Genomic DNA, 25,453 nt, shown 5'->3' with positions numbered 1-25,453 from the left:
TTTACGCGCGTATGTGTGTGTGTGTGTGTGTGTGTGTGTGTGTGTGTGTGTGTGTTTATTCACATAGGCCTATTATATTATATTATGCATATAGACCATTTCACAAGATGTAAACAACACTGGTCCAGAAACACTTCCTGTTTCAGTTTGTAACTGTTTTCTTTATTTCACATGTAAAGAAAACATCTTAAAGATGTTTGTTTAAATTCTTGATTCAGTTTTAAATGTTCTGTTGGTTGTATTTTATCCCAGCTTTTATGTAGGCCTAGTGTTAAAAAACTGAAACAGGAAGTGCTTCTGGACCAGTGTTGTTTACATCTTGTGAAATGGTCTATAACAATATGAGTAAAACGTTTAATTGAAAAACTAACGTGGATTTCAGAATGTGTTGGTATCCTGATGTGAGCCGCACTGAAGTTTCATGGTCAATGTGTCTTACACGTCACTTTATATTTTCACGCTAACGACAATTTATTTGATCAATTTGTATCTCATATAATTCGAGTTACTGAAATGCATTATAGTGCGATATACAGTAGCAGACATACGCCACGCTAGGTGGCGATGCACAGAGAATGACGATGAAGTTGCGCCGGATGCTGTGAGATCTGTGATGCGCGCACGAATATATCCCAGCATTCCTTTCTCTCTCTTCCTCTTTCCCTTTCGGCGACAATGTCTAAGAGAGGTAAGAAACTCACATGGAAATCTAAAATCATCTTTGAAATGAGGTACGCTAAAGCTCCCTAACTCAATACATGGGTTTAACTGGCCATATATGAATTATTTTTTCGATATATTGATGTGAATGCTCAATTATATTAGTTGATAAAAGTAGTATGTACCTTTTCCGCTAGCTGTCGGAGCCATGTTTGCTAAGTACTAAGACCGAAGCTCGTGGAGCCAGTAGTGGTGATTAAACGCTTCTTACGCAAACTTTGTTGTGCGAAAGCAAGTTCTGGAACATTGTTCTATGATAACTACTATGAAAAATTTACATTGACCGTAAAAGCGCTGGAGGTGCGAGACTTTAAACATGCAGCGAAGCGGGTAGACATTCTGTATGGTGGCGAGTTGAGTCGCACGCTAGCGTGTTTGAGAAATGCCCATTTTGGAGATTTAACGCTATCGGGCAGGACAACCGAATTGTTAATTTGCTTGTTTCTGAAATATTGGCTTCGTAAGTGTATCTGAATGAAATCTGACTGGTATCAGGCAGCAAACATCAGTTCAGTGCTGTAAACTTACTGCAGTGTCGGTAGCATCTTGACATTTTGCAGACTTAAACAGTTTTTCCTTTAAACAAACGTCTTTAATTTTTTCACGCGTTCTTAACCTGACTTAATTTCTTTTGTCGAAAACACTGGATTTTAGGTGGAATGAACATCGTGTCACCATTTTCATTAGCTTTTTTTATGCACCTAAAGAGAATGGTGACTGAAGCCTTTATCACTTCAAAAAAAAATTGCACCATGGGCCGGTTGCATAAACTGCTTTGACTAGTCTTAAAGGTTAGTCAACATTTATTTTTTTAAGCCTGTCCATAACCTTTTTAATTTAATTACATAAATCGTAGACAAAAAATTAGACTTGATTGCCCCATGATTAATGCTAGCTGGTCATACTAATACTTAAGATACCATCTTAACGTAATGGCTATGTTTGTGCAACTGGCCCCAGATCTTTCCTTCCATTTTAATTAGGACAGAATAGTTTTAATGTAAATGACTAAATGTTCTTGGCCAAAAAAAAAAAGTTTTGTATGTTAACGGCTGTCAGCATAATTTTAAGTCACTAGTTTTCTTGTGACTGCAAAGTCAGCCACTTAAAAATAAATGAAATGTCATAATGGATTGCTAAATGGAAAGAAATGTGATGGTGTATTTTGGTTGTTAAAAAAATAATGTTTTTTGTCTCTTCAGGACGTGGTGGGTCATCGGGAGCCAAGTTCCGTATCTCACTGGGTCTCCCGGTGGGAGCGGTCATCAACTGCGCTGACAACACAGGTATGAGATCTTCCAGCATTGGGCGTATGTGTTTGTCCTTCTTAAAGCACTTGCTTTGACCGATCAGTGGCTGGGTGAGTTGTCGTAGAAGGAAATATTAAATCCCATTGCTTTTGGGTGAGATGGCAGTCGCCATGTGCTGTTAAATCTCAATCCGTGATGGAACAAATGTTTGTGGTTTGTCGCAGGCCATTTCTTGGCTGAGGGTTAGCAGACTTGTGTCTTTTAAACTAACTTGCAGTATGAAAATAGAACTCCACTATAGGCAATTAAGTTGATTTTTATGCAGTTTTTTTTTTTAACGCCACTCACCTGTGGATTTTCTCTTGTTTAGGTGCCAAGAACCTGTACATCATATCCGTCAAAGGCATCAAGGGTCGTCTGAACAGGCTCCCAGCTGCTGGTGTGGGAGACATGGTTATGGCCACAGTGAAGAAAGGCAAGCCAGAGCTCAGGAAAAAGGGTGAGTTTTCAGTGCCTGTTGCAACTGCAGTCTGCTGGCTTTGGCTTAGAGAAGCATATATGCTTATACAAATGTCCCTTTTTAACCTAGTGCATCCTGCGGTGGTGATACGACAGCGGAAGTCGTATCGGCGAAAAGATGGCGTGTTTCTATACTTTGAAGACAATGCAGGGGTCATAGTGAATAACAAAGGAGAAATGAAAGGTAAGTGATGAATTTCAGATCTTTTCATTATCCTTCTTAAAGCACTTGCTTTGTCGGATCAGTGGCTGGGTGAGTCGTCGTTGAAGGAAATAGTAAATCCCATTGCTAATGGGTGAGATGGCAGTCGCCATGTGCTGTTAAATCTCAATCCGTGATGGAACATTTCACTTCTCTTCTTAATGCATGTCATTTTAAGTTTTCGAATTCTGGATTTGGTGCCGGTGCAGTGCTATAATAGTTTCTTTCTTTTTTAGGCTCCGCTATCACAGGACCCGTAGCCAAGGAATGTGCAGACCTGTGGCCCAGAATTGCTTCCAATGCTGGTAGCATTGCCTGAGCTCAAATGTGGCTTGTTGTTTTCAATAAATACTCAAAGTTTACACATGTGTCGCTCAGTTGATTTCAAGAAGTTGCCTTGAGACTATACAATTAAAACTGAAATGTTTTGATTAAAGTTGATGTTTTATAAGCCTTTTAATGCAAAATGTAAGGTCATACAGACTTGTTTGGCATATTAAGGGGTTGACTTCACAACATGTGGTAAATGCAGTTGCATGGGAAATATTGAATCTTGAGGATTGACATCCAAGTACATTAATAGCTTGTTTCACAGACAAGTCTTAAATCCAGTCCTAAGCTAAAATGCATGTTTTCATGTCTGTGATACCTGGCTTAAAGCTAGATTTCTAAGTAAAGTATTAACCTTAATGTTTTTAATAGATAATTAGCAGATACAAGTTAATGGTCAATTTAGTTTCTATATACAGTATCTCACAAAAGTGACAGTATGTCTTCTCAAGGGACAATACTGTAGCATTGAAACTGAGATATATTTAAGTAGTCAATGTGCTGCTTGTGTAGCAGTATATATTTAATGGCATCTCAAAATAACTCAGCATACAGCCATTATTGTCAAAGTAGCTGGCAACAAAATGAGTTCACCAAGTTATAATGGCTGTATGTGTCAAACAAAGTTTAGTTTCAACCCTGCTTCAATACGTGCGCGCGCACACACACTTGCAGTTTTCAAATAAGCCTGAAGGACTTGATTAGCTGATCAGGTATGTTTAATTAGGGTTTAAGCTAAACTCTGCGGGGTTGTGGCCCTCCAGGAACTGAGTTTGATACCCCTCCATTTAATCATACAAAGCCACATGTCCTATCCATTATGCTTTGGTCTGCTTAACATGACCATACAAATTTGTCTATCTTATATTAGATCAGTTAAAATTTGTGTTTCGAGTACAATTCTCTCGTACTGACCACTGGATGTTCAACATGGCACCTCAATGACTCGTTTGAGCATTAGAATGATTCTGAGATTGTTTTCTCAACAGACTCGCTGGTTGAAAAAAAATAAGAATACATTTCTTACAAACGTCAGAATTTGTTTTTGTTTTTTTAACAGACTGATGGAATATAGCGTATACGAATAATCCTCAAAGTAGCTGTTAAGTTGTGAATTATATATTATATGTTGTAGTAATTTTGTCAATCTAGGCAATTTGTTTTCAATAAAACTCGCTAATCCGAGATTAAACCTTTCTGCCAGTTCCGAAGTTCGCCAGGCGACTTCAGTTCAGTGTGCGTTGCGTGGTTGTCATGGACCCGTTTGTTGTGGAGGCGTGAGATAGCAAGTTAGCTGCAACGTTACTCATTTTCGGCTAAACGAAGTTTCTGGATTTCTGACTTTAGAGGTAAATAACACCATCAGTTCCCTCTAAAAGTAAATTGAGTGAGTTCTTACCGACATATTTTTCGGTAAGCAGTAAGAGCAGGTATGGAGAAATCTGATGTGATAAATTTCAGCTCTCTTGAAAAAGAGCTACAAACGGCGCTGGAAGCGGACAGGAAATATCAGAGGGAAAATGATGCCAAATTTCGTGCTTTGAACCAAAATGTCGCCAGCTATGAAGAATTCAGGTGCGTTGCTGACTGTGTAATTCAAATTCACGATTACTAATTCTTACACTTTCATTATCTTTACCGGGTAGCTACTGACTGTCTCTCTTCTAACTGTTTTTATATTTTAATTTGGAAGATTTTATGCTTTGATTTCAGGGACATAGTACTCGCATCTCACTTAAAGCCTCTTGATAGAAAAGACATCTCTGGTGCACCCCGAAAACAGCCGTGGAATCCAATTGCTTTTGGGTCAAAGCATGAAAGTGCTTCAACTGAAGAGGTCCAGGTGAGCCTTTGATCTAGAATGTTCTCTTGCATATGAATAAATTGATCATCTAGATGCTAGATCTCACCAAAAATCATCCCTCTTACTGACTATGACTAACTTTATTCTGTCTTTAGCCGCAGTTATCTGAGATACAGCCAAGAAATGCTTCAGAATTTGTCCGTGGCTGGCGCAAGTTTGCAGGGAGCTCATTTGAAAAGTATAGTCTGCTTGTGAGTCTGGGAGGCAAGACTCTGCAGGAAATCTTCAGCACCGAGGTTGGCTTTGGTCTTCTAGGCGAGTTCTTTCTGATTCTGTCACAGTGTCTTAAGTCAGGAGATGAGGAAAAAGTGATTGGAGTGCTGGACGGCCTTTCCAGAACTGGTCGTTTTGGTCTGAACCAGACTCTTCTTAGTAAGGCAGAACAAAAAGCCTGTGAGGAGCTTTTCCACAAGCTACAAATTGCAGGAGGAGAATATCATACTTCTAAAGATTCTTCTGACACTTCAATGGTTTGTGAGGCCAGTCTGACACATGTGGAGGACGATGAGACTGACATTACAATAAAACTTAAAGGATTAATGGGGAAATATGGTATCCAAAATTAGTTTATATTGAAAACTCCATTGTTGTTGGTTTTTGTTTATTGGTACTTTATACCAACGGAAATATGTTAAAAGAAGTGTTGGCCATTTGTTTTTGGGCCATCTGCCCATTATTACTTTCAGCCTATGAGGCTCCTGAGGATAAGAAAGACATTTTTGCCAGCAGGGCCTGTCCTGCATTTCTTGTCTTTGACACTGCGGCTTTCATAGCCCATATGACCATTGAACTTGCTTGTCACTGCAAACCAGAGGAGACTCATTCAGTGGTATGGTACTATCAAAAACAAATAGGCTCCATGAACACTAAGGTCCTCACAGACTTTGAAGGCACTATGGTGGTGGAATCATCCAAAGTTGGGAGAGGGTCAGATCTGCACAGTCGCTTTTCCATCCGTCTGTTTAGCCTTCTGATCTTCAGGGTCCAGAGAGCTGACTCAGGGCACTATATCTGTGGCACGGCCTCTGGTGAATTCTTCTACGGCTACGATGTTGATGTCCAGGAGGTCCATCAAGTTTTATTTCCCTTGAATGTCAAAGAGAGAACTCAAGTACAAGAAGCAAAGCCCGTCAGGATGAAAACGGAAATGTTTCAAGTGTTCACCAGCTACTCGTCATGGTCTAAATGTGACCGCTGTGACATCCCGGGGGAGCAGACGCGTGTGGGATTTTGTTATGTCAAAAGCATTTACCTCCATGTACGTTATCAGCATGAATCGGACGGAGCGGCTTCCTGTGGTTCCTCAGCCGTTCCCAAACAGTTTGGACTTTCAGGCAGTAGCTACGGAGCCAAGCTTGAGGTGAGGAACTGTCACACCATCTGCCCTCCGAAACCTACAACATCTCCAGAGAGACGAGCTCTGCTGAAGTTCCTCCAGGATGATGGTCAAGCTTCTCCAGGTGTCACCATCCACTACCACAACCACCCCACAGGCTCTGATCTGGTCTTAACCTGTCCTGGCGCCAAACCTCAGTACGCTGTGGCCTGGGATAAAGGCTCAGCACCTCTTTACCGCTCTCAGTATATGGAGGGTTTGAATAAGACTTCTCGCATCTTCATTGACACGGGTCACCACCTACACTTCAGGCCTTTGCGGCTGAAAGATAAAGGCCTTTATTTCTGCTGGCTACAAGGAGAGCTGGCTGCAGAGATCAGACTGGGGGTGTATCTCCGTTTGGGGCGTTTGCGTCAAATCTCTGACCCGGAGTCTGTCTATGCACTACAACTCATACTTGCATGCTACACTGGCATCACAGCTATGTTTCTCTTCACTATCTTAGTCAGATTTATTTGGCAGATAAGCAAGGAAGACACATTGGCAGATATTAACAGAACTTGAATTTGTATGAACTCGAACATGTATGTTTACTGTGAAGTACAATGTGAAATTGAATAAATATTCTGCTTAATGATTTTTCTGAATATGTTCTTTTTTATAATTATTCCAATTAAACGTTTTTTTTATTTTTTTTATTTTCTGGTTTAAATAAACCGTTGGGCTATGATGACCAAATTTGTCCAAACTGATTTAGGTTTTTATGACTCTTAAGCCTTGACTGTGAAACGGGTTTAGATTTTCAATGCTGTCTATTCTTCTAGTTCACTTTTATAGAAACATGGTAACAATCGATATAATCGCTAGAGGGCGCGTTTTTACCATGAAAGTAGCAGTAATGAAACTTCAGTAAGTGTAACTTACTGTTGTATGCTGGTATGTTTATTGAACTAGTCACTTTAGCTGCTAAATTATTGCTTGCAGCTTAAATGTATAAATGGGGTTTAAATATAAAATGGCATTCAAACCTCCTCGTTTCCACATGCTTGCACACCCCATGAGCAGATATGTGCTTGCAGCATCAAAGGAGAACTTCTGATGACAGAGGAAGGCAGTGGCGGATGGGGTCTGACTGACAGATATCAGTAGGCTGCTGTCGCACGGAGGTTTCCGGAGTTGTTCTTCAACGGTCTATCATTCCACCGCGCAATGAAGGATCAAAACTACGGCGAAGAAGTTGCGAAAATACTTGAGGATGCCCCCTCTGCCCGCAAAGCACTTTTAGACAACTACAACAATTTACACGAAGTAGCGAAGTATTGTGAGAGCAACTACCTGCAGGTAAGATGCTGACACGCGATTCAATTTGAGACTGTTAAAAATGACGAGACGTGTCATTTACAAAACAACTATTTAACTTACTTTAATGAATGGAATTGAAGATTTTAATGTCATACATACGTGACATTATAAGTGTAAGGGACATAATGCTCTGGTTTTCCATTGTTTTTCTGTTGCAGCGTCTCGCGCATGACAATGTGTTCTTAAAACGTGGCGCTGAAGTAAATAGAAATTCAACTTTAAAAACGTGTCGTAAACGTGTAATTTTTATTTTTATTTTTTACAATTCCTCTGCATGATCAAATTGTATGGTATTTTATTTTTCCTGAGGAGTGTTTGGAGTCCCTCAGCTACTGACTTTAATCCCACTTTGTACAACTGTAACAGTTTGAAGCTGACTGTGGAACTTTTACTTTTACATTATAGCCTACTAATTATTTGAAAGGTTGCTCAATATAAATGTGCATGTTCTTGTAATTCAGCAGGAAGGAAGACATACAAGTTAGAAGATGAAGCAATCTGTCTTCTTCCTTACAGTAGAGACCAAATCTGATTCCCCACAACAACATAATCAGCTGTCAGCGGTCTCAGAGACGGAAATTTCTTAAAATAATAATGTCTTAAAATTAAGCCTTAAAGTATAAATAATATAATTAGCACAATATAAAAACAATAGAAGTCAATGAAAAGAAGAACAGGCAATTAAAGTAGCTAACTGAATTTTGCTACAAACGCACTTGTCTTGTATACAAAACGTTTGTTCCGTTTTTTTTTTTTTTTGCGACAGGATGTAAAATGAGATCATGATATTGCATGCATGACAGCTAGTTAAAGTACATTAAGACAAAGTAAAGTGAACCTGTTTATAGCATGACGTGTCTGTTTAACGCATGTTTCTACCTCTGCAGTCTGGAAATGACACCAGCAAAGCTCTGGAGGAAACCAAGGCCTTCACTACTCAGTCTTTGGCGAGTGTGGCTTATCAGATCAGCTCTCTGGCCACCAATGTGCTCAAGCTTCTGGATGCACAGACCCTGCAGCTCCGCAACATAGAGTCATCCGTCAACCAGATCGGACAGGTATCGGCCCCTTCCTCTCTTTCTTTAATGGAGACTGGAATATAGCTTCAGTAACTATGAAGTTCAGTTGAATAAAAATTGACATACTTCAGAACATGTTTGTTATTTTGATCACATGATCATCACGAGACAGTCATTATAATCAGTGTAAAGAAGTTAAGAAATTTGTCGGTTCCACAATGTCGATTTTCATTTCCTAAAAAATGGAAGTTGCGCATGTGCTGGTTCCTTACTTCCCTTAGTAATTATATATATGGGTACAAGGTTTGGTCTCTAAACTATGATAACTTTACCTACTCGGCAGCTCAATTTCATCAGTTCAATACAAGTTTTGCAAAACATCAATTCTGATACATATTTGTTTCCCAATATTTCTCTAAACATCAATATGTCAAAGCAATTACCTCTGTACACCAACTCATATATCACCACAAAATGTTTATCACATCCACAGAATTCTTATTGTCATACATCATAGAAATAATTAAAAATTAAATAAATGTTTTTGTTTGTTCCTGGAAAACCCCTATATGTTATAGACATAGTTATGATAATGTTTATGGGTCATGTATATAGAAAATTATTATGTTTTATTAACTATATATTTACAGCATTTATATTCATTTCTTTACATTTACATGACTTATATTCAGTTTGAAATTGCTATTTTTCATCATGTTTTCTCACATCTCAATTTAAATTCAGTAAAAGAATTGAATTCAAAAAGCACTCTCACTCTCACTTTTGTCAAATACGATCGGCAATTAGCTTACAGTTTGGGTTGGCGGTGTGGTTCAGTTCTGGTCGAGACTCCCTGTGGACTCCTAGCATGGATAAGAGCAGGGAGAGCAGAAATAACTGCCCTTAGGGTAAACAGAATAAAACCAACATGATTACAAGATTACAACATAATTTCGAGAATTTATTCTGATTCGAGGGGAATCAGAATGCCATACTGACTGACGAGAGGAGGTACTGGGGATGGAGGAGGCTAATTCGCTCCAGAGAAAGCTGCTGATAATACTGAACGAGCTTATATATTGTATGTATACAGTGATAGGCAGTGTATTCCTATAGGTAGACGTGGATCAGCTGATGTGAGCTTGGCTAATGTGTCCTGACAGAACTGATTCTATTGTTTTGTCATACATTTGAACTAAACATGAATCTGTGAAAGGTTTCAAAAAAGGTTTCTCTGTTATTATTGCTTGGCAAAAATGGTAATAACATGCTTGATTGCAAAACCGCTCTTGGTCTCATGGTGAAGGAGGACTGTTTTCCTACTGTAAAGTGGCGAGGGCTGTTGTAGAACAGTCCCAAAGCTCAGTGTAGGTAGTCACTGTTTGGGGCCCCCTGTCACCCGGGTGATAATACTCCATGCCACCAGGGCCCCCCTTGCCCCTCGATTCCCTTGGCTCCTCTCACTGTGGCATTCCAGTGCGCTCCGTGCCCAGCCTGCCTAACCAGGTCACCTGAGGCAGGGCTGAGAGGGGGTGAGCCAGATCCCAGACATGGAATGAAAGGGCCTCTGTTCTCTCGCTCAGAAGCAAAGTTTGAACGCTGATTGATGTTCTCTATTGTCTGCCCTGTGCCCAAGTAGAGCTGTAACAAGCAGGCCTGGAGTAATACTGATGCTTCTTACCCTATCTGAGGGCCCACAGAGGACAGCCAGATTGGTGTATTTCAGGAAGAATCTAATGTCTTAGCGAGGCTTCCAGTTCCTCCTACATCACAGACTAAACCTTTACTGAGGGGTTTGAGTGGGTTGGAACAGCCTAAACAGCAATAAGATGTAGGCTGTGGTGGATGTAAATGCCATTAGGCCGTGTGTCCACCAGAGCGTTTTTAGCCAGCTGAAAACGCCAGACGCTCTGCTGAAGACGGGCGCTTGAGACCGTTGAGACGTTTCGTTGCTATGATACAGAATATCCGCAGCACAGTTTACTTGTAACTGATTTCGCAGGTAATTTGTTTCATACTAAAAAATTATTTTTCATCCATCCATGTTGTTCGGTTAGCTCTGCTGGTTGATGTCGTTGACAAATGTTGTGACAATTGGTCGGTGTGGTATTAGCCCCGCCCCTCCTCCACTGTGATTTGACTGTTTTCCTAAGATGGCTCCTGCCTGTAAATGCGAAGTGGACTGTCTTTATAAAGTATCTTCTTATTAAACTGTCTGTACACTTAAGTTCTTAATGCTTCGGTTTGCATGTAGGGACCCTCATTTTGCTACTGTGTTTGTGTGCGGGGCTATTTTGAGCCTTCTTAATGGTATTAACTAGCAATTTATTTTTTATAAGCTAATCTGTGGTTAGAGCTAAAATTGGGTACACTCCATTTTCATGAAAACACATCCCAGAGAACGATCGACTTGGTATGTGTTACTAACCCCTATAGGTTTATTTCGCGCCGGAATTGTTCTTAAATAGCTAATTGCTTTGTGATGTGCACTAATACATGATTAATAAAATAAGTGACGAAAATTGGTTACACTTTATTTTAAGGTGTCATTGTTTTAGTGTAATTACATATTTAAGTACTGAGTAATATTATTTAACAACATGCTTACCAAAGGGTTAGGATAGGATTAGGGTTTGTATAGTACTGGTTTTACTATAGTAACTACATGTAACATATGTAAAAAGGACACTGCAAAATAAAGTGTTATCAAAATATTAAATTTAATATTAGTTAATAAATTAATAAAAAATAAATGGGTTAGACAGTGTTTTATAAATGTTTTCCATGTTTAATATTAACCATTAAGTGCAACCGCAACAAATCTGACTGCAGAATGCAGCGATAACCAATCAGAATCAAGATTTCAAGGGTGTGGTTTAATGAGTGATATCGTAGCATGTCGATTGTGAAGATTTCTACATTTTAATACCAAAACATTGTCTTAGAGGAGAATTTCAGGTGTCACTTTTCTCTGCTTGTACTCAGACAGTGGACATGCACAGGGAGAAGGTGGCCCGCAGAGAGATTGGTGCTTTCACAGTTGCCAAGAGGGTTTCACGCAGTCACAAGATTATCCCCCCTGCAAAAAATAAAGAAGCCAAGCTCAAGTACTCCCGCACACCCATCTCTTTCTCCAGCCTGGACTCTGTTGGCCATGGCGTGAAGGTGAGCACACACAATCTCATGAAGTGGGTACAGACAGTGTGTTACAGTAAGTTAATTATCAAGACAACCAACCAGAATCTGCCTTAGTGCTTAAATATTCATTTGCCTTGAATAGTTTCAGTGTTTGGGGGGAAATAATTGTGTAATGTTGAAGGACATAATATTAAGTGGAACGAAAATGTTGCGTGCTGTGCAAATAACAATGTTAACCCAGGGTGTAATATTGTACAGTGTGGAACACTTGTCAATTCAGTATTATTTTCTGATCTATGGTATAAAATATAAATAGTGTGATACATATAACAACATAAGCCAGGATTACATTTACCAAGTGTTACAATGATTAATGGTGTCAAGAATCTTTAATATATAACATTTAGCTGTTTCAGCATGTAATTTCTCATTTCAGTTCAAAATCAAAATCAAAATGGTAAAAAAATTGAGTATCTCTTCGTGTCACACACTTGGCCACATCCTGTTATAAAACAGTTAGTCTGACAAATTAACGGTGCACACAAACTCAGAGCAAAGGCACATTCAGACTCTCTTTTCCTACCTCCTTTACACTCTTTCCCTCGAACACAAACACACATTTGGCTTCCAGCCACTAAGCAGCGTGGGAAAAGCAGCTACAGTCTTTAATTGGTGCTACTCATGCTAAGCTAGCTCATTGATACCCTGCTAGGTCTGTATAGCATTTAGCAGACTTTCACAGGAATGCATTTGTCACAGAAGACTGGTGACGTACATACAGAAAGTCTATCACGTTAGCACACACACACCAAGTCTTACACTGGTCATATACTCATAAGCACAAACACATATTTTTATACTTGCAGAAGGTAATTTTTCATTTCATTTGAGATGTTATTGTTTTAATCATACATTTATTATTAGCACTAAACTTGGGATCAGTATGCTGTTGTTGTTGTTGTTGTTGTTTTCGGTGAGTGTGCAATAAATTATGTAGTATCATGGTTTCCTCAAAAATAAGCAGCACAACTGTTAATAAGCATATTATTATGATATCTGAAGAATTATGTGACACTGAAGAGTGAAGACTGGAGTAATAATAGAAATCACAGGAATAAAATATGTTTAAAATATAATGTGGGAGGAGGGGGGGCTGGGTTATACTGGGGGTTTTAGCTAATAAATTAAGCCTTGAAAAAAAAATTGGACAGTAGTATAAATAAATATAATTATATTTATGTACCTCATAATTCACCTGTAAAGCTGACGTGAGTTCTACGTGCTACTAGCTTCATCGAAAAGAATGACAGAAATATGAAATGTTTTCAAACTGGTTTCCCTAAAGTCCCCTATTGGGATATTAAGGGAACCAGATAGATAATGTTAATAGAAAAAGAGTCAGGGTGGACAGGTAGATTGTTTTTGTTTTGATATTGTAATGAAGTTCAATCTACAAACTGCTGATCATCAGCTTTATTGTTTTCAGGATTCTGGCCAACCCCAGTTAAAAACAGCTACCATGACACGGAGCGGCAGCACACTGAGGTACATCTGTTTGACATGTTAGGGCCTGTTCCTTTGATTTTAGTATTATTTAAATACCATTATAGAATTTATCTATTTTGAATTTGCTTTTATTGTAATATTTTCAGTTTTCATTTGAATTTTAGTTAAAGTGTGTAATGTGGATTATTTTTTTGTAATTTTTAGGATTTCAAAAATATATGAATTTCTACTTAGATTTAATATATTTTTATTTCAGTTTTAGTAATTTTAGTACTTCAGCTTATTTTAAATCAGTTAGTTGCCAGGTAAAACATTTCTCATTTTCATTTTAAGTTTTTCATCCAAGATTTGTATTTTATTTAAGCTTTATTTCAATTAGAGCTGCAGTCTGTAGCCTTTTTGGGTTAAAAATTATCCCAAATAATTTTTTCAGCAGTGTTCAGAACTTTAATTCGCTGACAGCCTCACACTCTCCTCAAACATTGTGTTCATCCACACTGTGCCGTGTCGAGGGTGTTGAAGTACAACTCACGTAAAGTTGATAATTCCGCGAATGATGCAATTGCAGATTTCGAACAGAGATGGCGACAAAGAGGAAAAACTGCAAACTACAGCTTTAATGAAAACAATTCTTAATAACAAGAATTACAGCATGTGCTTTAAGGGATTCTGTGACCATTAGAAAATGTCAGGCTATTTTTTTCGCATCTTGTGCCATGAGTGCTGTGATGCTGTTTAATTTTAAAAACATTTATCCAGGAATTTGCATTCTGTTATGCAGTATCTACCAGTTTTTTGATCACCAGTATGCATCCTGTGTGAGAATGCCATTTACATTTATTCATTCTCTGCTTGATCTCCTGACATGCCCACATGACCTCAGCCACCCTAATACAAACTATCATGCTAGTCATCACATCTCCTTTTATTCTGGTTTAGATTCTCCACGAAAATGTCTCTGTTGTTCATAAAAAATTAAATTCTGATGAAATCATATAAACTCTTACGAACCCCTCATTCTCAGGCCTCTGTTCCTCTTCTTTCTCAGTTAGAGGGCCTTTCTCCAGGAAGTGATTTTAGTTTTGTTCTACCCACTTCCCCTCTTTGCACTGCCTGAAAGCAACAAGGCTTGCATTGTGGTAGCATTAGTTTCTCAGCACGAGCACATGAGACATGCACGTGTCCTTTTAGTGGCTTTCTGAATAAAATACAGAAGTACATGTTTAAGATGAACTATTTGACAGCTCAGTATGTGTTTCTGTGTGTGTTTGTTCATCAAGTCGAGGCAGCCGTCCCCCAGAGCCAGTCCAGTGTCCTGTGGCTCCCACTCTGTCTCATGGAGCGTCCGTCACCTCACTTAATGACAAGTCTATTGCGTAAGAGTGTTTTATCATTCCTGGTTATAATCCGAACGTCACATCTGTATCAGTTTTCACAACAGAAATTCTCTCCCGCCACCGCAGGTCGAGCTTTGGTAAAGCCGTGCCGCCCCCTGTAGTGCCCAGCTGGCCCACCAGCCCTGATAGTGACATCATCAGCATGCTGCTGGATGAAGGACCACCCCCACCGATGGAGGCAGAGGGTGAAAAGGAACACGGGCAGACGACTGATCAATCTCCACCTCCACCTCCACCTCCTCCCCTCGACTTTACCGACATCCCCCCACCTCCACCCATGCCTGCTTCAGTCAATACATCTGATCCCAGCAGCCTGATAACCACCCCACCACCTCCTCCACCAGCTCCGCCTCTTGAAACAGGTTAGTTTGTGCTGATTGACAGATCGATCAACGTCGCAGGACATTCAGAGTTTTCAGGAGATGCCATATGCCATCTAGATGTGACATGATAAAGCAAGGAGCAATACATTTGTTGTCCTAACCAGCCGCTCCACACACAACACCAGTCAAAAGTTTCAGGTCAGTAGGATCTTTTTTGTTAACAATAAGGTTCCATTTGTTAACGGTACTAGTAAACTACATTAGTTAAAATGTACTATCAATCTAAAATTCATCTAAAGCGTTTATTAATATTGGGTAATGTTAATTTCAACATATACTGATACATTATTAAAATCAAAAGTTGTATCTGTTAATATTGTTTAAAAGACATGAGTTAACATGAACTAACAACGAACGTTGTTTTATACTGTAATAAGTCGCTCACCAAGGCTCCATTTATTTGAACAAAATTCATAATAAACAGTAATAATATTGTGAAATATATATTATTACAATTTCAAATAACTGTTTTCTATTTGAATATATGTAATTTATTCCTGTGATGCGAAGTTGAATTTTCAGCATCATTACTCCACTCTTCAGTGTCACATGATCCTTCAGAAATCATTCTATCATCATGATTTGATGCTCAAGATACGTTTATTATTCAAAACAATGCTGAAAACAGTTGTGCTGCTTGATATTTTTGTGGAAACAAATGGATTTTTAATTTTTCAGGATACTTTGATGAATAGAAAGTTCAAAAGAACAGCATTTATTTGAAATGTAATTATTTTGTAACATTAATAACTCAATTTAATGTGTCCTTGCTGAAAAGAATTATTAGTTTCTTTCAAAAAAATCGTACTGACCCCAAACTTAAGAAGGGTATGTAACTGTGTAATTAAACACTAAATAATTATGATCTGATGTTTGTGTCACGTTCCTCAGCTGTTTCACATTCAGTATAGACAGACTGGTTAGGACTTGAGCTGCGAGTGGAAGAACTTACACTTAAAAAGTTGTGATTTACTAGACTAACCTACATATTATTAAAGGGTAACTAAACCCCTGGTCAGAGCCTGACTCCACCCACTGGCAATATTTGAAAAATGCTGAAAAAGTGGGCAGACCCCAGCGGAGATAGAGGGGACGAAATAGATGCTAAAACACTCTATCCTGATCGTTTTCAATACTCGCAATTCCAACTCCTGTCCGAAACAAGCTGGTTTTTATACTGCCGCTCGTACCAAGAGCGTGGTGAGCTGAAACCTACGTACGTCACGAAGTGCACAAACTCGACACTTTATACACAAATGTCAAAAAAGTTACTCGAATCAATGACTGGTATTAATAAAGATCCATTCTCACAGATCATTAACTAAAAAAAAGTTGGTTTAGTGTTTAGTTACTCTTTAAATAACACATCTAAAAACAATAAAAAATAAAAATGATACATTATACACACAAAAATAAATAAAAAGAAAGTATCTTCTATAAGTATGCATGTGTGTAGTAAAAATACACTCCGGTCAGTAATCATATATGGATGCTGCTGCAGTGGAGCCAGAGGAAAATAATCCAATGGCAAAAGTTTCAAAATTAGAAAGTTCTTTAGCATAATAGAATTGAATAAAGAAATGTTTTGTCTAGTGGCCGAGGAGAATGGATTTCCTCTACCAGAAGCTCCCAGTGACATGCCTCCTCCACCAGCCCCTGATGGCCTTGATCTTCCAACCCCACTGCCTCTGCCTGATGATCAGAACTTTGAAGGTACAAAAATGTCCAAATCAAAGCATATGTTTGTTCAAACGTGGTATTTTGTTGTGTATGCTTCAAAATGCTTTGAATGATTACTTGTTTGCTTTCTGTTACAGCCAGCCTTTGCTCTTAATCTTGGTGTTGCTGTTATTTTTTTCTGTGAGCTTTTATACTCGATGCTCTTATTTTCACACTTGTCTCTCTCTTCTCACTCAGCTCCGCATTCTCGCCGGTCACGAGTGCGACGCCATCCTCCTAGCTCTCGCTCTCTCTCTCTGAGGGTCCGCATGGGCCCTAGCGCTCGCTCGCTGTACACACGCTCGCTTTTTCTGCCCTCTGCTCAATCACGTAAGGCCCCGCTCATTCTTAAGACTCGAGTCATTACAGTTCATTGCTAGTTCCTGCTTTTGATGGCAAAACTCTTGATACGACTTAACAAAAACATTCGACATTTCAAAGAATCTTTTAGTTAAAATCGAATCACTCTTATTATCTGGCCCTTGAAAACATCTCTAATCTGTTCATATTAGTTAAATATTTCATCACACTTCTCTTTATGAACACCTGTCAGTCATGATACCCCCACCCCCTCCATACCCGCCTCCTCTGGCTCCGCCTGCTTCATTCAGCCCATTGTGCAGGATCCCTGCTCGCCTAGAGCACCTGGGTAAGTGTTGCGCATTGCTGTCTGATGCTCTTCTCTTCCTTAATATTTGCCACTTCCCTCATTCTGCTCTTCAGCGAGCCAAGCCAGCATATAATGTGGCCTCGTATCACGCCATTCTGGCATGCAACAGGATCTACACTCGATCTATATCCTCAACGAAGTTAGATCTCTCTTTTGAAAACCCAATGAGTCTGGTGATTTTAAAGGGATAGTTCAGCCAAAAAAATGATCATTCTGTCATCATTTACTCACTATGTTAGCTCCAAAAATGACAAAAAGCATGACAGAAGTAATGCAATTTATGCACTATAGTGTTGTTTAAATAAAATATAAATATTACATGAAAAACCTAAAGTACTAAACACACTGAAACTGAAATAAAAAATTCAGATATAAACACTAAAACTTAAATGACAAAATCATAAAGGTTAAATGTGAAAATAAAAGTTGATTCAAAGTATTAGTAATAATGAATAACCATTAATAACACTGGTGCACTATATTCCAAGTTATCTGAAGCCATATGATGGATTTTTGTTTTTATCTTTGGGTTTTTTTCTAACTATTCCTTTATATGTGAAGTGTGTAATTTGTACTGTAAACAAATGGAATTGCAAACATTGTTCTTTGCAAACACATGGACCCGCAGGGATAATGCATTTCTATTATGATTGATTGCCTGTGAAAAAAAAAAATTGTTTGCATAATTTTGTCTAATGTGGCCTGTAGCGCAGAACTCACTCACTATATGTGTTTTCTATATGTGTTAACATTGTGTGTCGATGCACATTCAGACCTTGAGATTCCAGCGCCGCCCCCATCACCACCAGTAGATGGTTTTGACAACTACGAGGATATGCCCCCTTTACCACCTCCTATTGATTACGACATGTCTGCACCAGCCGACTATTTGGAGAAAGGTAAGCTTAACGTTGACTAATTTTAGTCAAATAATTTTTTTTTAGAGAGCTAAAGAATTTGCATTGTTAATCAGTATCATAATAGCAAGACTTTGGTATTTCATAATTATGTGACATTTTGTGACATTCATGATATATTGACATTTTAGGTTTCTGAGATAATTCTGTACTGACCAGTGGTGGACAGTAACTTAATAATATTTTTTTCAAAAATCTGTGCTTATCTGAGTATTTATTTTAAAGCCCCCCTGTGGTGAAAATCCAGTATTTTATGTTGTTTGTATGTCTGTGTGGTGTTTTTAATATGCTTATACATGTATATAACATTAATTCATTAATCAGTACTTTGTACAATCATTTTACTGGAGTATTATATTTATTACTTTTACTCAAGCACCTGATTTGAGTATTTTGTCCACCACTGGTCATGATATCTACAGGGACTGATTTTTGTAACTCTTGTAACTCTTTTTCTTACCAAGTGGTGGCACTATATAGCTACAACACAGGCAACACAGGTGACCTGTTCTTTCAGGAGGGGGACATCATCTACCTCACCAGCAGAAGCGAGGATGGCTGGTGTGAGGGAGTTCTGAATGGAGTAAAGGGTTATTTTCCTGGCAACTATGTAGAGTCCACCGCTTAACTGGCCGTAAGAATCCAGAATGTCAGTGAAACAATTAGTTGACAGCATACAAGATGTATTTGCATTTTATCAAGTTGAGAACTTGATTGAGAGCTGTTGAAATGCTTTTATGCTATGTTCAAGTTTTAGAAAATCCCAACTAACATGCAGACTGATGTTTCCAACCGGAGAGGAGTTTGTGGACATGCAAAGCCTCTCCTATTTTAAAGTGTACTTTGGTCTTACATAATGATGATGATAATGATAATTGATTTCTCAGGACTTTAAGTTATAATCTAAAAGTGCAACATTTTAAGAAACGTTTTTTTTGTACACTGGTTCACAAAGAAGTAGATGGTGGGTGGTTATTTGTTAATTCTGTGAACATATTTGTTTAAATTGAGTTGAGTAAATAATGAAATAATATATTTGTGTAATATAATTTAGTTTTGTAATTGTAAACCTGTATTGCTCATGAGATGTTCATTCAGTAACAATTTCATGATGCCAAGTTAGCATTTACAGTCCATAGAATCAATAAAAGGTTAATATTAATGCCTGGGAGTCCTGGGACTAAAGTTTAATTTCTTTTATGTAAATTATAACTATCCACTCCTTAGACAAATATATTTTGCAATGTTTATTCATGATTATCTGGCTCATAAGTACCAGTAGCCTTTTTTTATTATTATTATTCTCTTTTAGACTGTTTCACAATGTTTATTTCATGTTAATGAAAGATATTAAACTGTCCAAAGTTTTACCTAAATGTGTTTCTCTTTATTTCCACATAAAAGTAGAAACTCTTGGGATTTGGAGGCATTAGACAGCAAATAATGTTTTGGATGCTGGTCCTCACCAAGCATCTTTACTGTATTAAATAGGATGACTGCCTTGTTCAATCTTTGCCAGAAAGTACATGCTGCTTCACCAGCACCAAAACAACACAAACCACTGATCATTAACTTACATGCGTAACTGAAAAAAAAAAGTTATGTGGAGTTGTCAAGTTCACATGACTTACTTTTTTCAATTATGCATAGTTTTTTTTACTTAATAATTTCAAGGCAATGGTTTTCCTCACGTTTAGTCAACTGATCAATTTTTACAGTGCACATTCATGTTGATCTAAGCTTTCCTTTTCAACAGGGAGAGACAATGACTGTTCTTTACTCATAAATTGAGTTAAAAAGTGAAAAGTATCTTCTAATAAACAAAAACAAATAATGAAGAGCACTTGCTCTGTGGTGATTGAAATGAATAAAGTGCTGCAAAGAAAATGTCCATCTACAGGAAACAGTCACCATAAAGGTGTTGAAACTTCACTATCAGCGCTATAAACCCTCCCTCAGATAAGAATCAGTCTCAAATCAGAGCAGTGCACACAGTCTGTTTTTTTTCGTAATCACCTGCGTTCTTTGAGGTAAGACTTTTGTTTTTCAGTCAGGCGTTTAAAAGTTGATTTAAGAAGTAAATTCACTTACTACATAAATAAAGTGTGTATCGAATATCAAAGACATGTGACAGGCTTGTATAAATATATTGATCTGTATCCTAATGTTGAGGGCAAGTTTTCAACAGTTCAAAACTTTTTTTATATTGTCAAGAGTTTCTTTATATTTTGAGATTCTCTGATGGAAATGGAAATGACAGGTGTTGTCCTAAGCACTGCCGTGACAGTCAGTGAAAAAGGAGAAATCAACATGCTTAAAAAGTGTCAGTAGAAGGGTTTCTTGATGGGTGTTGAAGGGGTGCGCAGCACAAAAAAGCAGGACCCTCATGAGTTGCTATAGGCCTAGTTCACTAAATGTAAAGGGGTCTGGGACCAATTTTGTTTTATCTCCCTTGGGACCAATGAGTTGGCCATTCCATAGATAAATGACTTTGATGGCCATGGCTTACAGCAAATGGCAAATTATGAATGGAAATTGACAATATGTTGTGTTTACTTCAGAAGATGTATCTGACCTCAACACGGTTGATTTATTTTAATTTGAACTGTGGATTATCTTTTGCATCTGTCTTCAATACTGAACTGACATTTCCAGTTATCAAGAGATCTTGCATCTTGACCCATTTAGTTACAAAAGTTTATTATGGTGGTTAAAGTCGGTTAAATATTCACACACTCATTTTGTGGAATTCCAGAAAACCACCAAAGAAAGAAAAAGAAAAAAGTTATTTCTAAGATCAATTAATCAGATTAATGGTGCTAAATGGTTTTATTTTGCTTGTTGGCATTTTGAAAGATGAATTTAAAATTGTCCAATAAAAAAAGCCTCTTAAATGTTGGATGAAAGAATGAATATTAAGCTCTTGCTTCTTTTTCATACCTGTCCAGTCTGCTATAGGACAATGCCTGAGTTACAACAGTTAACGAAAACCCCACAGTGAATCAATACCCCATGTCAACGCATTCTCACCCCAAGAGTCACCTTTGACCATGCTTCAATATTTGACGTTTTAGGCGCCCTTTAGCGTCACTTACATGACGCGATCCTACGGCGTCATCTAACTGACGCTAAAGGAAAGCGTCTGTTAGAGGACGCGGTTAGGTTTAGGTGTGTGGTGGGGGTAGGGTACACGCGATCCTAGGGCGTCATCTTACTGACGCTAAAGGGCGCCTAAAGCGTCAGATATTGAAGCATGTCAAAATGCTTCCCAAGGCGTCAGTTAAGTGACGCCTTGGGGGTGAGAATGGGCTGGTATATGACCTATATTGTTGATCACAGACTATATAAAGCTGTCATCACCAAATGTCATTTATTTCCTTACAGGGTTGCTTCTGAATTGGCCATTTCTTCATTGCCATGGATATGAGTGATTCGTTTATATTATTAAAGTATGTATACCTTCTCTCAATCCTCTCCAAACATTGCAGAGTCTCCATGTGTCTGTTTGTGTGTATCTTCCCAGCAAACACAGAATGTTCCCCAAACGTTCCCGAATGGTCCCATCAGATTATTTTTTTTGGGAACTAAACAAGAACGTTATAGGAACGTTCCATGTAGGTTATTTTTAGGTTCCATTTTTATAATGTAAGGAGAATGTTCCAGGAACGTTCCCTTAACCTTACGTTCTTCTGACTTCAATCTTTTTGGAAATTCATGAAAACACATTACCAGATTTGTTAAGCAATATCATTTGGAGAATGTAAAACTATAACGACATTTCTTATGTAGGCTACCTGATATGGAAAATGACTATGGTTTGCTTCCTCATACAGGTGTTGTGCTGAATTATTACCCCCCTCATTGAAGTCAGTAGGCTACCTGATGGCCTAATCCCAACCCTGCCCCTAATCCTACCCCCTCCCCCACAACTAATCCTAAACCTACCAATGCTAGGGGGGTAATAATTTTGCACAATCACACCAGAAATGTGAAAATCGAAGAAAGTCCATTCAGTTACGTTCTATTATGTTCTTTATCATCACAAATGACATCAGCAAACATACTCACCCTCATTCATGCTGTCGTTGTTGTTTCAGGATCTTCGCGCCAATCTTAACCTTTACATTTTTGACAATTTGCTGTACTGGCTTGTGTAAACTCTTCCAGCGGGCCCGTAAGGAGCGCGTGGAGCGCCTGCAGGGTCAGGCTCGAGCCGTGGATCTTCCGTCTGTGTACGTCATTCCGATCTCTATGTCTGAAGACGAGCTGCACAGGCCGCCGCGCTACAGCACCGTGCAGTTCTACGAGTACGAGCCCCCTCCGGCTTATCACGAGGTAACCGTGGAGATATTGTCGGATATCTACGTCACCGTGATTGAATGAATCTTGTCCTGAAATGTTTTTAAAGATAACGAGGATTCAACATTTATTTTGCAGTTATGTCTGAAGCCTGAAGCCTCCCCTCTGGAATCCCCTCCTGCATATTCAGAATCTGTCTCAAACTCACCCTCCCAGTCATGAATAATGACCTCACCACACACAGTAGCCTATCTCAAGCACTTGGACAAAAAAGTGTGATTGCCCTGACTTTTTTCAATGATTACTACTCATGCTACCTATGCAAAGTGAGGAGAAAAATGTCACAGATGTGATTTGAACATGTTTTATAGGGTCATCATGAACCCTCACACAATTAGTAGCGTAAGGAACTTGTTTAAAAGTTAAAGGGTTAGTTCACCCAAAAATGAAAATTAAGTCATTAATTACTCACCCCCATGCTGTTCCAACCCAGTAAGACCTTCGTTCATCTTCGGAACACAAATAAAGATATTTTTGATTTAATCTGAGAGCTGTATCACTCTTCCATTGGCTTCCTAAGGGACTGGCTCTTGACGGCCCATAAAGTCATTAAAGAAAATGTTTAAATGTTCCATGTGCCTACAGCGGCTCAATTATAAGTTTATCAAGCGACGAGACTACTTTTTGTGCGAAAAAAACGTAAATAACGACTTTATTCGACTATTCCATTACTTCCTTATTGGCGCATGCGCGAGAACTGAGACGAGGACGTTCTCATTCGACCACTTCTTGTTACCGGCTGCTCACCGCTTAGGAGTTTTACCGCCACCTACCGTATAAGATGATAATAAGGCACACTGTCGTTTTTTGAGAAGATTAAAGGCTTTTAAGTGCACCTTGTAGTGCGGAAAATACGCTAATTGAAAAGCGTATGTACAGCGCGCATCTTCCTCTGCTTGTAAACAGAAAGTTTTGCACTTCCAGCTATATCAGCACATCATCTTATACGGTAGGGGGCGGTAAAACTCCTAAGCGGTGAGCAGCCGGTGACAAGTAGAAGGAGATCGTCCTCGTCTCAGTTCTCGCTCATGCGCCAATAAGGAAGTAATGGAATAGTGGAATAAAGCCGTTATTTATGTTTTTTTTCGCACAAAAAGTAGTCTCGTCGCTTGATAAACTTATAATTGAGCCGCTGTAGGCACATGGAACATTTAAACATTTTCTTTAATGACTTTATGGGCCGTCAAGAGCCAGTCCCTTAGGAAGCCAATGGAAGAGTGATACAGCTCTCAGATTAAATCAAAAATATCTTTATTTGTGTTCCGAAGATGAACGAAGGTCTTACGGGGTTGAAACAGCATGGGGGTGAGTAATTAATGACTTAATTTTCATTTTTGGGTGAACTAACCCTTTAAAAAAAATAAATGTATATAGGTTTTTAGTTAATATTTATAAATTTTGCACATGCTAGCTAAACATTTTTTGTTGACTTAGTGAAATAAAATCTGTAAATTTATAATAAATGTTGTAAATGGTTGACTTGATCAGTCAAAACTGTATAGCTAATGTAAAATAAAAATAAGATGTTGTAATAACCAGTTTCTCTCTTTGTCCATTTATTGATATGCCATTGTGATACTGATCTATTTCCTCATGCGACCTTCTTGGCTCATGAGCCTCTCCCAGTTTATTTAGGCCAGAGGCAGGGGAAAGCACTCACCAATTCATCTAACCTGCATGTCTTTGGCATGTGCGGGGAAAACCAGAGGAAATCCACGCTAACACGGGAAGAACATGTAAACACTCTCGAACCGGGGACCTTCTTGAGCTTAAACACTGAGCTGCAAACTCATGATGATAATCAAACTGTATCATTTTAAAAGATTTCAGTTTGATTTTATAGGCCTATTTAAATTCAAGAGGCTCAAGAGGACTGTCAAAACATACTTTTTTGTCATCACTTCTCGTGTCATGTAATCTATGTAATTTAATGATTGTCACAATGTTATAAAAGAAGTGTCTGGGTTGTAAATTGATTGGATTTAGGGTTGCAATTGAATGTTTACTGGTGCAAAGGTCTACATTACATTATATCTTAAGAGTGAAGTGGAAACTAAAACATAAAACACGCCCATGTCATAATACCATATGACTAAAATATTCTCAGAAATGACACTGATGTGCCATAAAATGTGTAATGTAAGACTCCAGGAAATGACCTGTAGAAACATAAAAACCTAGCTTTTTCCCCATTTCCTAGTTTATCGGATAACATAACTGACATTTAAAGGATCAAAACTGGCCGGGACATGGGTAAAATAGTTTGTGTGACTACTGGCTCAATCTTAAGTTTATCAAGCGACATTAAGAAACGACTTTATTCAGCTATTCATTTCCTTCTCTGTGGAGATGGTCCTCACTGTGGAACATGAAATCCATGGGGAGGAGTCGGATCCAGATCCAACTCCTCCCACCTTACATACACCTAAACCTAACCAACTCCGCCCCCTGATCACTAAACCCACCCCTAATCCCTAAACCCAACCCTAATCCTACCCATCTCCACCCCTTGGATCGTGATCCGACTCCTCCCCGTGGATCTCATGTTCTGCATTGAGGTGCTACTGTCTCTGTGGGCCTCGAGATTTCACGTATAATCAATTTGCATAGCTTGTGCAACAAGGGTTAATAAAATTTCAAAGGTTTCTGCTTTTTATCGGAATAAGCTGTCGTGTGTAGGCCTAACGTTACATCACTGCCTGTAACGTGTAACGAGGTGTAAACACACATATCACTTGCATAAGAGGGTTTAAAGCTAGGGT

At 38.6% G+C, this 25,453-nt stretch overlaps 5 protein-coding genes across 9 annotated transcripts; all 5 read left to right on the top strand.

Annotated features, from left to right (window-relative positions):
• Nucleotides 1–545: 545 nt before the first annotated feature.
• rpl23 (ribosomal protein L23) lies at nucleotides 546–3,053 on the top strand. Its single transcript, XM_039687109.2, has 5 exons — nucleotides 546–688; nucleotides 1,923–2,006; nucleotides 2,341–2,469; nucleotides 2,560–2,673; nucleotides 2,928–3,053. The coding sequence occupies exons 1-5, from the start codon at nucleotides 676–678 to the stop codon at nucleotides 3,008–3,010; spliced, it is 423 nt and encodes a 140-aa protein (XP_039543043.1). The 5' UTR covers nucleotides 546–675; the 3' UTR covers nucleotides 3,011–3,053.
• A 1,026-nt stretch (nucleotides 3,054–4,079) lies between these two features.
• dnaaf19 (dynein axonemal assembly factor 19) lies at nucleotides 4,080–5,451 on the top strand. 2 transcript variants are annotated; one of them, XM_039687106.2, is made up of 4 exons: nucleotides 4,080–4,370; nucleotides 4,443–4,596; nucleotides 4,735–4,864; nucleotides 4,981–5,451. In XM_039687106.2, the coding sequence occupies exons 2-4, from the start codon at nucleotides 4,454–4,456 to the stop codon at nucleotides 5,449–5,451; spliced, it is 744 nt and encodes a 247-aa protein (XP_039543040.2). In that variant the 5' UTR covers nucleotides 4,080–4,370; nucleotides 4,443–4,453. The 2 variants fall into 2 exon arrangements, with proteins under 2 accessions (XP_039543040.2, XP_039543039.2); XM_039687105.2 differs by having other exon boundaries at nucleotides 4,081–4,596.
• Nucleotides 5,452–5,513: 62 nt separating this feature from the next.
• Nucleotides 5,514–6,866, top strand: fam187a (family with sequence similarity 187 member A). Its single transcript, XM_089128591.1, has one exon. The coding sequence runs from the start codon at nucleotides 5,514–5,516 to the stop codon at nucleotides 6,783–6,785; it is 1,272 nt and encodes a 423-aa protein (XP_088984717.1). The 3' UTR covers nucleotides 6,786–6,866.
• Nucleotides 6,867–7,171: 305 nt separating this feature from the next.
• abi3a (ABI family, member 3a) lies at nucleotides 7,172–19,702 on the top strand. 3 transcript variants are annotated; one of them, XM_039687101.2, is made up of 11 exons: nucleotides 7,172–7,562; nucleotides 8,471–8,641; nucleotides 11,588–11,767; nucleotides 13,227–13,285; nucleotides 14,527–14,622; nucleotides 14,710–15,005; nucleotides 16,620–16,739; nucleotides 16,944–17,075; nucleotides 17,299–17,394; nucleotides 18,189–18,314; nucleotides 18,797–19,702. In XM_039687101.2, the coding sequence occupies exons 1-11, from the start codon at nucleotides 7,431–7,433 to the stop codon at nucleotides 18,958–18,960; spliced, it is 1,572 nt and encodes a 523-aa protein (XP_039543035.2). In that variant the 5' UTR covers nucleotides 7,172–7,430; the 3' UTR covers nucleotides 18,961–19,702. The 3 variants fall into 3 exon arrangements, with proteins under 3 accessions (XP_039543035.2, XP_039543036.2, XP_088984716.1); XM_089128590.1 differs by lacking the exons at nucleotides 7,172–7,562; nucleotides 8,471–8,641 and adding an exon at nucleotides 10,753–11,015; XM_039687102.2 differs by lacking the exons at nucleotides 16,944–17,075; nucleotides 17,299–17,394 and having other exon boundaries at nucleotides 7,182–7,562.
• Nucleotides 19,703–19,817: 115 nt separating this feature from the next.
• Nucleotides 19,818–23,058, top strand: LOC120489888 (uncharacterized). Of its 2 annotated transcripts, XM_039687110.2 has the most exons (4): nucleotides 19,818–20,362; nucleotides 21,717–21,781; nucleotides 22,430–22,667; nucleotides 22,770–23,058. In XM_039687110.2, the coding sequence occupies exons 2-4, from the start codon at nucleotides 21,750–21,752 to the stop codon at nucleotides 22,851–22,853; spliced, it is 354 nt and encodes a 117-aa protein (XP_039543044.1). In that variant the 5' UTR covers nucleotides 19,818–20,362; nucleotides 21,717–21,749; the 3' UTR covers nucleotides 22,854–23,058. The 2 variants fall into 2 exon arrangements, with proteins under 2 accessions (XP_039543044.1, XP_039543045.1); XM_039687111.2 differs by lacking the exon at nucleotides 19,818–20,362 and having other exon boundaries at nucleotides 21,594–21,781.
• Nucleotides 23,059–25,453: the final 2,395 nt, after the last annotated feature.

Source organism: Pimephales promelas, chromosome 3 (genome assembly GCF_988280905.1).
Source record: "Pimephales promelas chromosome 3, fPimPro1.hap1.1, whole genome shotgun sequence".
Lineage (NCBI taxonomy): Eukaryota > Metazoa > Chordata > Actinopteri > Cypriniformes > Leuciscidae > Pimephales > Pimephales promelas.
Note: the sequence above shows the minus strand (reverse complement) of the source record. Positions and strands in the feature narration are given on the sequence as shown.